The 14,867-nt window shown below is 35.7% G+C and overlaps 1 protein-coding gene across 1 annotated transcript in view; it reads right to left on the reverse strand.

Annotated features, from left to right (window-relative positions):
• Positions 1-14,867, reverse strand: part of LOC145249431 (uncharacterized) — a 911,941-nt gene that overhangs the window by 402,464 nt on the left and 494,610 nt on the right. The window contains exons 65-66 of the mRNA XM_080110989.1: positions 13,876-13,993; positions 10,907-11,439 (exon numbers count right to left, since the gene is read on the reverse strand). Of these exons, the coding sequence (XP_079967115.1) occupies positions 10,907-11,439; positions 13,876-13,993 (651 nt within the window). The remainder of the gene's footprint in view (positions 1-10,906; positions 11,440-13,875; positions 13,994-14,867) is intronic.

The following is a 14,867-nucleotide window of genomic DNA, read 5'->3' on the forward strand; positions in this document are numbered from 1 at the left end:
CGGATATAATTTTTGCTTGTTTTTGCTAAAAAAAATGTCTATTGCTTCCATAATCCATAAAGTAGTGTAAACATTTGCAATGTATTAAGCGAAAAAAACAAAGAGAATAATATCAGAATGGATAAACGTTTGAATTAAAACCACTGCGATTTTTTTACAAAAGAAAAGAAAGTTAGTTTATAGTAAAATACACCTTAAAGAAAATAGTCACGAGTTTTGCTTTGAGATCATTATCACGCGAGCATTGAACCCTTTCTAAAATCGTTGTAATTGATTTGTTTCTCATATTTTACGACTTGAAACATGAGAAATGTTACACTCGAAGGGGGTAAAGACTATGCTATTACTTAAATGTGTTTCAATATTGAATGTTTTATGAACACTCTTTAAAAATTGAGTCATATAAAATTTAATAAAAAGTATAGTTTGTTCGTAAAAAGAACATAACTGTCCTCATTTCACTTCTGACAACGCTGGGTCATCCCGCTAGTATGTAATAACTTAGTATATGATTATATTTTACAATTAAGTAAGCATACCATTCCGCATCCTAGGTTTCATAAATCGTCCCATCTGTTTACTAAAAGTGAACGTACGCATACCCGGTTCACTTCAGTAATCACGTACGCCAATGTGATCGCAGAATAAACGAGGCGTAGGGATCAATCGGATGCATATAGTATTAAATAAAAAGGAAATATTGATGTTGGGAAAGAAAGAGATATAAAAGAGAGAGAGAGAGAGGGGGGAGAGAGAGAGGGGGAGAGAGAGAGGGGAGAGAGAGAGAGGGAGAGAGAGAGAGAGGGAGAGAGAGAGAAGTGACAAAAGTTATTACACAAACTTTATAATTCTTCCATTTTGTTTTTATGAAAACGCCAGATAGCTATGCTAGTTTTGAATATTTGATTCGAGAATAAAACACTAGTGTAAACGATCCATTGAATATAAGTTGCTAATAAACATAGTAAATAATATTTTGAACTTGGGTTTCTGATTCCATAGTACGACTTGATATCCATTTTTAAACCGTGTATCTCTAACATATATTCTCGGTAAAGCTTGTCTTAGTGAGTTTCACCCCTTTCTGTGTCCATATCCAGAAAAGGAAAAACATAAAAAGCATTTAGCATTCGAGTGCCAAGAAAGAAGAATACGGACTCACTGGGATTGTCAGTTTCAATCAACTTCATTCTATTCAAGTCACTATTTACCGTTTTCATTGTACATTGGTATTCTTCGACACATTTAGCATCTTTTCGAAAATCCTTCCACTTTGTCGCATCAACCGAGAAAGGTGTCGTATTCAATTAACATGAAACGTCACAATTTTCACTTACAAACTTGAAATTAAGATAAAAACATTTTCTTTTTGAAAGACGTTGCCTTCAAAAATCTATATTTTACCATTTTTGCGACTGCAAGGACTCAATATTACCAACATAAACACGGGCAATTGATCATCAATATATATATATATATATATATATATATATATATATATATATATATATATATATATAGTTTTGAATAAAATAGGCGGAAGTTTCTCAAGAGCTCTTTCGGCTATCATCTCATCAGGAGAAAATCGATAGCGTACAAAATATTATGTCGAAAATAAAGAGTTCTAATGGGGAACTTAATGAATGTGCCAAAAGTACGGGGACACTAAAATAAATGCATTGTTTCTCTTTGGGGAACTTTGAATCTTTTCTCCCGTTTTTGTTTTTTTTTTCCCTCGTTGTGCCAATATTTTAATCGTTTTTAAACGTTAATAAATTTATTTTAGTGTCCCTGTACTTTTGGCACATTCATTAAGTTCCCCATTAGAACTCTTTATTTTCGACATAATAATATTTTGTACGCTATCGATTTTCTCCTGATGAGATGATAGCCGAAAGAGCTATTGAGAAACTTCCGCCTATTTTATTCAAACTGTATATAAATTCTGTACCTCCAAACATATATATATATATATATATATATATATATATATATATATATATATAGTAATTTATAAAATATATATGGCGATTAAGCTACACTGAATATTCGGCGTTTCATCCACTCTCGGATTCGTCAGGCTTATGCGCGAATTCTGTGGTTGTTTCTCGTTTTTATATGGTCCTCTTCTGTTGAGGATTTTTGTTAGCCAGAAAGCTGATTGGCTAACTAAAATCCTCAACAGAAGAGGACCATGATCATTTTCACCGCAGTTGCTGGGCGAATCGTAAGTGACGCCTAACCTACGTCCGTGGCCCCGAAGGCGACTTTTCAGGCCAACGGTTTATTTGCACAATCTGCCACATATGCGACGGACAAGGTTGAGTGTTGAAACTTATTTCACTACTGCATCTGCTTTTCTGTTCTCTCTGCACACAGCATGTGTTTTGTTGTGGTTAATCTAAGCACCTTTCGAGAGGAGCCTCACATTTACAATTGTTCAATGCATTAGGTAAAACTGACACATTGCCTTTCCTAAGGTTTCCTATCAGCTCAGCATGATCGATTCTTCCTCTATCAAAAACTTCAGCTCCACCTCTAATTAGCCTTCTCTCTTCGGGATGAAATTTTGCGAGAGTGCCCCAGTTCTGAACAGGAATCTTGACGGCTTTAAGATCGTCTTTTATGCAGTGTTTAAAGTGCCTCTTTGGACAATGCTTAGGACATTTCCCAGACTTAAGCTTGCCGTAAAACAACTGCTTAGGCAGCCTCGCATCCTCCATCCGAACGATATGACGCGTCCAGCCTAACCGATTTCTCATCACTGTCGCTTCAATGCTCAAACACTCAGCTTTCTGAAGAATATCCGTTTCAGGTATCAGTGACTGCCATTTTATATTCAGAAGATGCCTGATAATCGCTGTCAAGATCCCGACGCGTAAATACCATAAACCAAACAAAAAGAACTGGCCATTTTAAAGACAATATTAATGTTATGTCTTAGGGCTTTTTGTTTTTTTCTTAGGGGGATATCTGTGCGATGTTAATATGTGCATAGGTGTAAAAATATATAAATAATAAAGTAAAGAAAATGAAACAGCCCGTTACAAACTAAAAGGAAAAATAAACAAAAACATAGCATTGCTGCCATATTTGTTAAGGAGTTTCGAAAGCAAAAATGCTTTCTGTAATGTTACGTTTTTTGTTTTAGGGATTGTTATTTTTTGGGTGGGCGTAGTTGCGTGGTGATAATGTGTGTGTAGTTAGCTGTGAAGGTATAAGTACGTAAATATATGATTAAACGGTTAATATTTTTGTATTTGGTTTAATATTCATAAAACTTTCGTTTCATGTAGAAAAAAACACTATCTTTGTAAAGGTCTGACACGTTCGTTTTTATAATAAAGTGTGTAATCCGGAATAACCGATTTTTCAACTCTCAGCCAATGACAATTGCCGGAATTTTAAAAAGGAGAAATTATTATGTTCGAATCGGGAAATGAAAAGGTAATTGTATGTCTATGAGAGTATGATCCATTTTTTCCAAGAGTGCCAGGACAGTATAGGTATATTTTTCCCCGATTTGACTGGGGTTGTAGGAGAACTTTAAGATTTAGACGGGAAATAGGAACTAATCCTCTAAAGATGGTGCGATTGTAATGATGTTGCTCCTATGATGTAATGTGGGATTTTAATATAACGAATAAATGTTTCTAAAGCGTCGTACTAAAGTTACATAAGATAGTGGCTAATAATCAAGACAATAAATGTGGCATCTATTGTTGCTAACCTACGGTATTTTGGTCAAAAGGGAAATTTCTGCAATGCAAATATTATATTAGATATCATATATATATATATACGTGTTTACATATATAATTTAATGCATATACCTATGCATATAAGCACATACAAATACCACAGATTAAGAGGAATACGTCCAATATATATGGATGGAAAAGAAGTTTGTTTTTGTACTTACTGAAAACTTGGTCTCGTTAATTCAGTAGTAATAATTCTCCATGCAATTCGTCTTATAAGTTCTGTTTCAATTTATAGATTACGCTTTTCGTAGCTTGTAGCTATTTTAACAGCAAGATAAGGCTTCTTTTGACGACGTCTTTTTTCGGCAAGAGTTGTTATCCTTTTTCGAAGTTTTCTTTATCCCATGTTTTTAGCGGCATTCACCCGGGATGAGTTCGTCCAGTTCGAATGGTGTTAACAGCATCTCGAAACTTTTGTGTATCTCAACGTACAAAAACTTTATGAATTCAATAGATTAGCACCTGCAACTTTCCAACAGGTAATTGATCTTTTGCTAAGCGGTTTGGATTTTGCAATCGGTATCTGAACGATATTCTTATGCGTTGAACAAAACAGAGATCATGTATTTCAAGTGTTTGATAGAATAAAAGATACGGCTTCACATTGAAGGAAGCAAAATACGATTTTTTTAAACGAATTAAATACCGGGGTCATATCATAGATAAAGGCGGGAATAAACCTGATGCAGACAGGCCCACAACTATAAAAGACATGCCAGAACCTCATACTGTAACTGCATTGCATAGTTTTTTATGAGCTCGCGAACTATTATCAAACTTCATTAAGAACATGCATGAATTGCGTGCGCCATTGAATGTACTGTTAAAAAAGGAAAAAAATGGAACTGGAATCCTGAGTGCCAGACAGCGTTTAAAAAATTAAAAGATGTATTAACATCAGATTTATCCCTGACTCAGTTCAATCCGAAACAAGAGATTATTGTCGCAACTGACGCAAGTTCTTATGGGATCGGGGCGTGCATTCTACGCAAGATGCCTGATAGGTCCACTAAGCCGATCACCCATGTGTCAAGAACTTTATTCCTGCCGAGAAAAATTACTTCCAAATCAAAAAGGAAGCACTGAGAATCATATTCGTTGTTACAAAATTTCACCGTTTTTTACACGGTCATAAATTTAAATTACAAACTGGCCATAAGCTGCTTATAACCATCTTTGGCTCTAAAAAGGTCTGCCAACTTACACAACCAACAGACTGTAAAGATGGGGGACCATTCTACTGAATTACAATTTCAGTATGGAATTTCTTACATCTGCGAAGCTAAGTCACGCAGATGGATTTTCGCGATTAACCCCGAAATCAAGGGAACCGCTGGAAGACACGGTAATAGCGTCACTACAAAGTGAAAAGGACTATACACAAATACTATGTAATACGATCAAGGAACTATCAGTCACTTTGGAAGGTATAATAAGAGAGGCTGAAGAAGATAGTTTATTTAATTTGTTTTTCTTTGTATCTTAATTGTTAATGGCTGGTGTTATTAATGTAAGGATTAATATGTATTCATTTAAATAACCAGTAAGACTAAAATTAATAGGTCACACCCATATGTGTATTTTTACATTTGCGAAAATGTATGCAGATATTACATTGGATTATTGCCATAATCCGCTTCCTCCCTACACGCACGCACACACACACACACACACACACACACACACACACACACACACACACACACACACACACACACACACACACACACACACAAAACATTGGAATCGGTAAGTGTATCGGAATCAGGAATTTAGAACAAACACGGTAATTATATCGGAATCAGGGCCAATATTGGGATCGTCTCATAACTAATATATTTAGTTCTTTCATACATCTTTCTAAACTGTTTACAAGTAATTGCAATGGTCTTGGAATTATTGGCTGGTCATACAAACATAACTTCACTCTACGTGGTTGATTATTTGTAATTATAAATGTAACATAAATGCTTCGCGGACACCTACGGAGATATATTTGTGCTGACATGGTTTCAGTGCAGCCTACTTACGGATATCAAGGTGAATAAATTGAGTTGATAATATCCAGCGGGATATCCTTACCCCTGGCGGGTTTCAGGCACCAATGCATTATAATTATATAAGTAGATAACCCGTCTGCATAGAATAATAGATTTGTTTCTGTCCACAGTTATAATATTTCTACTATTATATAAAAGTCACTTTGTGTGCATGTGTGAGAATTCCTTCCTCGTAGGTTCCGAAACGGCTGGGCTTATCTTTTGCAAATTTCACACAAAGGTAATCTGTATGTCTGGTAGTGTTCTGGGATATGTTTTGTACATAAATTCATCCAATAAATATCGAAAATCGAAAACATTCTTTAATTCTATAATAGAGAAATACTATTTTAAAGATCGTCACGCCCAAATATTAGCTGACGCGATATTGTAAACAAACACAGATCGAATTTGATGAACGACATTATCATTATTATTTTATTATGCTTTTTGTATTTTTGAATTAGTCCACCAGGCAAATTATTCCTCGTAATATATAATATTCAATAGAGGTTTGATTCTATAACAATACATAAACAATCTACATAAATTAAAATATCATGTTTAAGCGTATTTTATGACTGGGCAACGCTGGGCGTCCAGCTAGTATAACGTCAAATACCGTGCTTGTTCATATTGAATCAACTCACGAATTTTAATATGTTTTTTATATTCTAGTAGTCAAGACACACCCAGGATGATCAAAAAGAAAGATGAAATTGACAGACAAAAACTGGTGTTATTTCGTAGTTACATTCGAGAATAATTACTCTAGCCAGGCTTGAGATCACAGTCTACCAACTATTTCACTTATAGGTATGTTTTTTTTTCCGAAAGTATGGTATAAAATTAGAAAAAACATATAACAAACTACACTATTATTGTAACAGAGTGCAGACGTGCCTATGACAGCAGAGCAGCTGTGTACTAATGACTGAGCTGTGTGCGAGGTTCCACAGCGAGAAAAAAGGAAAGAAAAATATAATGAAAAATAGACCGAAAAAGACAGAGATAAACATGTTACACGCGTCGTCTGAAAGCGACAGGAAAAGACGCATCCTAATCATGACTGGACGAAAACGGAGAGTCACGTGTTCAATACGGCAGTCATGTTATGCAGAAAGTCGTGTGCAACGTGTCATAGCGAGAAAGAAGGAAAGAAATACTACATAAAAAGAAGAAAAAAAACTTGGCAGAAAAAGGCAGAGAGAGAGAGAGAGATGTTATACACGGGGTCCGAGAGTGACAGGAGAAGATGTGTCTTAAATATGGTACGACAAAAACAGAGTACCAGGTTTTCGACACAGTAGAACTTTGTTAAGCACATTGGAACAAAGAATTCTTTTGAGCAAAAACCTACACGTTATTCAGGAAAGTATCTGTGAATAAATATCTGTTGTTTCACTGAAAAAAGTCGAATTCTTTCCTTGTCTTTGTTTTCTTGGTGCTGTCTGCATGCAACGTGTGGGTCCCGAGTGTGACCATGTAACAACTAAACAAATGAATATAAACGGATGATTATAAATTGGTTAAAAAATATTATTTGCAAACAGTCACCAATTTATAATCATTTAATTAACGTTGCATAAGCTTGTTGAGTCCTCAAAAACTGGAGAAAAACTCGATGCAGTCGTAAAAAAACACAATTATTTAATGAATTCGTAATCAAACAGATCATTAAACTTTATAATTATTAAGTTTTGAGAAAACAGATATAAATCTAAAAAGATACCCATCGACTACGTTTTAACTTTTCAATGAAAATAATGGAAACAAATATTCACTATATGCTTTTATTTTAAGCGATTAAAAATTGAAATTTTGGTTTACTTTCATTAACCTCATAGATCTTGTTTCACTTAATCCTTTAGTTCTTACAGTCCATGGGCGTTGCTTCTGACAAAGGAATAAGAATGGCCGTATTCTGTGTCGGAATTTGTCTATTTAATATTCATCGTTGGATAAGTGTTGACCTTGAAGTAGTATTTTTAACTTTTTTACATCAATTGGCTTTACTCTTTGGCTGGAGCTATTGCAATAAAAAAAATAAATCTACACGTTTTGCTATGAAAATGCTATATCGAACTTTTGATTAAAAGACAGAGAGACAAACAAAAGCACTCATAGATATACATGTATATATATATATATATATATATATATATATATATATATACATGCATATATATAAAAAATGTTATTTCATACTTAAATGATATATTTGTTTGAAGTAGCTGAGCGATATTGGCTACAGTAATCAACTTATACAACTTAGAAAGCCGTCACAATGAACTGTTGTTTGTAGCCGTAGCTGATAATATGTTTAAGCTTTAAGCCATATTTCAACATATCTACCAGGATGATACTCCCGTCCGTATTTATAGCTTACACTGGCCAATCATACTGCTGTATTGATATTAATTCTATCATTAAGCGTGATTAAACAATCGGAATGTAGTTTTAAACTTAATTTTTAAGTTTTTAAAAGTTTTTCTAAATACAGTCGTGAGGAATTTCTAAAAACCTGATTAGGACCTTTATTATTTTAATGTTGATAATATTACTTTTGACGCATTGTTATAACGGTATAAATTTTGATTTTGCTTATAAGTTTATAATCGATAATGAAACATGACTTCCGATCAATGCGGTTTCAGATAATAAAAGGTACAGCAAAAAATACCACCCACATCTTAAACGTTCAACTATGTGTTGCTATAAACTTATGCAAATGCCAATGATGTCTTCATTTAGTTAACAACTTGTCATATTTTTCTCAAGTAACTTCTTCAAGCAATATGGATTTTACTAGTGCACATCGTGATTTTTTTTTGAAGAAAGTGAATCTGTAAATGCAATACAAAGCTTTTCGTATTCATTACAGGTCAGGACGACATGCTGCTGTTCCAGGTCGAAAATCAATACAGCTATGGATTGTACATTTCAGAGCTACAGATTTGGCACTTAAAAGAAACCCCACTTAGAAGGCCTCCAAGCGCTCGAACGCCAGACAACATTCGAGCTGTAAGACTTTCTGTTATTCAGTCTCTTACACGTTCAGCTCGCAAATATGCTTTGACCTTTGGATTAACAGTCAGAAAAAATTTTACACATTGATATGCAGTTCCATCCATACAAATTAATGATTGCTCACAAACTCCACAACGCGATTGGGGAGGTATTTCTGCTGCACCCTGTACAATGCAGGATTTATAAAGTTGCCCATATGTAAAAATGGACTCCATTTGTCAAAAGAGTCCAGCCGAAAGAAGTTGGAAACATTTGAAATTTCGCCTCATAGATTTGTATTAAAGTATCATCTAGACACTGTGCACAATTATCATCATAATTTGTGAATCCGAATATTCTAGCGTTGGCATTCGTTTCTCCGATATTTTTCTAATCCAGATTCTCTTTAGCAAGATATCTGATAGCTGCGGGTGAGATCACGTGAAAGTTGCCAACATTGTTAGTGAGTGTTAACTAGATTCGAACTTGCGGTACTCAGATCGTCAGTCTATGTCGTTCACCACTGAACCACCGTCACCTTCAACAATGCATAATGATAATAGTAGTAAAACGCAGAGTCGCTATGATATCGAGTACATTTGCTACTTGATGACGCGGTATGTACCAGTCTAGAATCCGTACTCAACACTCAGTCTGGCAGCATCTCATTTTATCTGTAGAACTGTGATATTAGTTTTGTGTAATCATATGAGGCCCACCCTCTCAAGCCTTTCCTTCGCACTTTGGAGAAAAGTTAGTTAATTATAAACTACTGGAAGTGTCCCCACCGGAGAATGATGTTAAAATTGTTCAGACAAATATTGAGGCCAGTCCGCTTCACCTTTATGATATTTATGCACACGACACTACAATCTATAGCAACACTTTAAAGGCCAGAAATTACCGAGATATTTCTAATTCTCCCTCTTCTGATCGCGTGAACATTAATAGAGAAAAAGATGGTTAATTTTTATGCTAACAAAACTTTACTCTTTCTCTCATCATTGCTCTAACACTCATCACACTCCAATTAGAATGAATGACCCTTGTATTGGGGAAATCCATGACAAGCTTCTAGAATAACGTTTACTCCTGATCTGACATGGAACACATACGTCAAATCTCTTGCTAAGATTACTGGAAAGATGGTTGAATCATTGTACCGCTCCAGCAGGTATTTCACTGCCGATGCAATCCTATATATGTATAAGGGCCAGGTACGCACTAAAATGGAGTTCTGTTTCACAGAGGGCAGGGGCTGCTCGGCGCGCATTATCCAGCCTTTATAAAGATAAAAACCGTCTTTGAAACCTAGTAGATGATACCCTTTTCTCATCCCGGCAGTCTCTTTCCAACAGAAGAGTCTGTCTCTGCTGTAACTTTATTTTCATGGAAAGTGCTCGACTGAACTCTAATCTATGATCTCTCATAGCTAAGCTTTCACAAAAACATTCGACTAATTACAACCACTATAAACGATTTTCCCCACTCTCTAACTATTCTTAAAAATCTAAACGCAGATTCCATGAGCTAAGCTTCTTTCGCCGAACAGTCTATCTGTAGAACACTGTTCTAATGTCCTCCTTACAATATTGTCACCCTCAAATCCAATGTAAACAAATTCTTGTTGAGATGTCCCCATAAATGATCAAACTCTACTCAATTTACCCAATTAACGATCACTTTTCTAGTATCTTACATTCAATAATCCCTATCCTTGGGTGGTTTTGGGGCCTTCATAAGTGGTGAATCCGAAATTAAAAAAAAAACTCTACGGTACTGACTTAGTCCCTTTTTATACGTCCTAGTATTATATCACATCGCCGTACATAGGAAAGATGTAAGGAGCGAATGGTCGTGACGAAGCCAGAAACTGGCAACCCATTATTTTAGTAGTTACTGTAAAAACATACACTTGTTCACTCTACCACCTTGTTGTCTTATTTATATGCGACTATGAAAAAACGATATGTTTATTAAGAATATTTTAATAATAATGAGTTAAGCTATTTCATTCAAGATACTAATCTTCTGGCCGATACATAACAAACTGTAGTAAAAAAAACATCATAAATGTTGCTTAAATATATTTACCTCAGGGTTTGAAAGGTTTTGCATATTTCTCCACAAGACGATTCCGGCTCCGCCACACTCGAACCCACCACCACCTCCGTGAGCACTTGTCGTTCCAGTGTATGATGTGTTAATGAATTCTATGCCAATAAGACCAGCGCTCCCGCCGCCTCCGCCACAGTTGGTATTCCCAGTTTTAACAGATCCACCATTGGCTGATATTGAACCCGTTCCTCGTAATTGTCTTGTCTTGATGAAAATGCTTCCCCCGGCCCCTCCTCCCGACCGCGGTCCGTTGCTGTCAAGTCCATTAGTGCTAATTTCACCATCAATTTGGATTACTGATTTGGCCTGCAGTCGAATGATTCCTCCTCCTCGTCCTCCCGCTGTGCTTCCATGAGGATAACATTTGGCGTCTTGGTTCGATCCAGCAGATCCTCCATTACCTCCATAACTTCGCGGTTGATAAACTGAACCATTAAATACGACGCTGCCGACTTGCTTATTAGTACGACTTTGCCCTCCACCGGCCACGTTGCTGCCACCAGATCCGGCTAGAAAACATAACATCATGAAAATTGAAAAAAAAAAAACAACATATGTTAACATAAGATAAAATGAGGAGAGAATTATCGTAACAGTCGCTTACCATTGATTCCTCGTTGGCGGCGACCACTCGTCTTCACTGGAATTTGTGTGGCAAAAAGCCTTCCCAAGGTCTAAGTCCTCTTTGCACCCAGCTAGCGGAAGGCTGGCTAGTACTTTCTCTCCTCGACCTTTTCATCCTCTTTGACCTTTTTCATTATTTGGTGTGGTGCCCGTTTATAATGACACACACATACAAAAACGAGAGTATCTTACAATTATACAGTTTCACTCTTCATGATTTCATGTGATGTTCCTTCATGTTTTACCTGAAGTATTTTCTCTGTTCGTGCTTGTAGGTCATGTGTGTTGGTCCCCGCATTCAAGGGGTTTCCTTAATATTTTTCCAGTTTTCATTATTGAAATCCGTTGTATCTTCTCAGCCATCTCTCTGATTGCAATCTCTCCCATTTTTATTTCAAAGTTTTTCGGTATTGTTCCTAGTGCTTCTACTATTAGTAGTGTTATCTTGACTTTTTTCATTTTTCATATCTGTTGCAATATTTTGGTTGTATAATGGGGTATATATTTAATTGCCGCCCACATCGGCAATATTTGGCACAAGGCCTGGAAAGTGGGATACCCGCAGGCTCCCCTAAAGGAGGGGCACTCCTGCAATTTTAAAAATTGCCTGAGTAACCCCGTCGCCATTCCCCGGTCGGGGCGCCTCAGGCAGCAAGCAATAAACTTGCCCCACCGGAAAGCCCGGTGGCAAGGCCTGGGAGGGTGGACCTCCTAGGTATTACCCAGGCGGTGTACCTCAGTCCAACAGGTGCTGGGCCGGTTCCCGGCCCCTCACCTGTTGGGCTGAGTGTCAAGTGACGAATCCTTGACATGCACTACCCTGTCTCCATGCAGCCGAAGCCGATGGGAGACATATCCCATCACAAGAGTCTTGTAATGGGGTATGATCCCACACAGTCGGACGATTCTATTTATAAACGATGCTGCTAAGAACTTACGAATCAAATTAATTCACGTTCTGCTACCAACCAATCAGAAACCAGAATTGCTTCATAAATATTAAACCTTTTCTGGAGCAATTTCACTAGTTCTTTCTCGGGTTTCGACACGGTAAGAATATTGTGTTCTGTGGAACTGTCTACTACAAGCAAGTCACCTCCCAGGACTTGTGTGTAACAGCGAACCATCTGAAATTGTTCTGAAACTCCAAATGGCTTACACTTCTAGAATATCTTTTTTACACAGATCATCAAGGATTACTCTGGGAAAACAACTGGCAGTGTTTCCCGGAGTCTGAATGACAAATCCCCAGATTTCCAATATTCTTCACACTTTCGATAATCTTTTAAATAAATTGATGTTATCGCAACAGTCGCTTGTCATTAATTTTTCGATGATAATAATCCATCCAGTAGAGGTCTGGTTGATGCCTTTTAGTTTCGGCCTTTCCGTCATTCTTGACTCTTCTCGCCACTTTGTTGTGATACCAGTCGATGCCGACACAACAGTTTTTTGGGAAAGGCGTGTGAATGCTCCTTGTGAGATAATAATAATAATAATAATAATAATAATAATAACAATAATAATAATAATAATAATAATAATAATAATAATGCTTGCTATTTGACGTGTTGAGAATCGGTTCATAAATTATAACGTTATTATTTCGTACATTTTAAATACCAGATGTTATTTCTAGTCAATTAGAAAAAAAAAACATATCCAATCAAATAAAGTAATTTTTTCCGCTCAACCACAGATCAGTACACTCAACTGAAGACACATGAACAACCTCGCGCCGTATTGCTCGAGTTTGGACATGGCAATTTAAAAGTTAATCAACGTTCCCGAGCAATGTCAGAACACGAGCCTGGTAGTCTCTCTCTCTATTTTGTTTACTCACATTCACCCCAAATCAAGGCATATTGCCACTTGGAGGTAATGGGCTACTAATTGGGTTCATGCATAAAAAAGATTAACGAGATGTTTGTTTACGTTACATTAAAACGCCTGTATAACAGTCAGGTAAGGGAAGCAGATGGTAGGAAGGGAATTCCAAAGTCTGGCTGTTCTAGAGAAGAAAATATTAAAGTAGAAAGGTTTCTGGAATTTAGATACATCAACAGTAAAAGGGTGTGATTTTGCTGCTAATCGGGGTTGTCAGGGATATGTCCGTCGAAAGGGCACAAGTGCAATGAGTTAATCAAAGCCCATGTTATTAAAATATTTGTAAAACATACAGGGATGCGACATTATCGTGACGGGACAGGGGTTGGAGCTTAGTTGACAAAGTGGGACCTATTGGAGACACTTAGTTGATATTGACTGAAGTATTAAAAATTACTTGACTTAAAATATTTAAACTAAAATAAGGATCTTACCTCCGATTTTGTCACTGATTCCACTTTGATTCAGGTTCTCTGGTGCAAGTCCATCAGAGCTAATTATTGCTGCCGTATCAACTTGTATAACATCAGCATTTACTTCCAACCACGGTACCTGCAATATTAAATGTTTTAACTTTACGTCGTTAGTCTCTTTATGCCCAATCATCGTTTGCATCTCCAAAAAACTTTGTAAACGTTTGAAAGTGGTATTACCTATATTATCATCCTTATTACAATGGGTTCATAATAATACATTAATTATTAAGAATAGCATTTTTCAGCTAGCATACACCAGGAAAATCCATGCTTAGCAATTGCTACAAAGAAAAATAAGACAACTAATTGAATACTTGTAATGCATTTACAAACGTCAAAAAACACATTTTTCTATCCGAACAAGCTGTGTGTGTCTTAAATTATTTTTCCATAAAACAAATGTTTTGGAGCTAATTTAAACCATTAAACACACACACATACACACATACATATATATATATATGCATACATACATACATATATATTTATCTACACACACTATATATATATATATATATATATATATATATATATATATATATATATATATATATAGTATTTTGTGCACAGAAACTTGTTAGATGAGATAAGTCATTGCTACTGTCGGTTTCAAGCACTCTGCTGGGTTTCTTTTTCCACAAAAAACTAATCGTATATATATATATATATATATATATATATATATATATATATATATATATATATATATATATAAGCATTTCTATTTCATAGATAGATAATAATTTCATTGCTGGTGTCCGGACGGTGTGGATTAATCTTTAAATTATATAATGAAGAAAATTATATTTAACCTAAGTGTGTATGCGTGTATACATACATACATACATATATATATATATATATATATATATATATATATATATATATATATATATATATATATATATATATATATACAATGAGGTGGCAAAAGTCTTTGGACAAAACAA

Source organism: Euprymna scolopes, chromosome 28 (genome assembly GCF_053919585.1).
Source record: "Euprymna scolopes isolate OS-2025 chromosome 28, ASM5391958v1, whole genome shotgun sequence".
Classification (NCBI taxonomy): Eukaryota; Metazoa; Mollusca; class Cephalopoda; order Sepiida; family Sepiolidae; genus Euprymna; species Euprymna scolopes.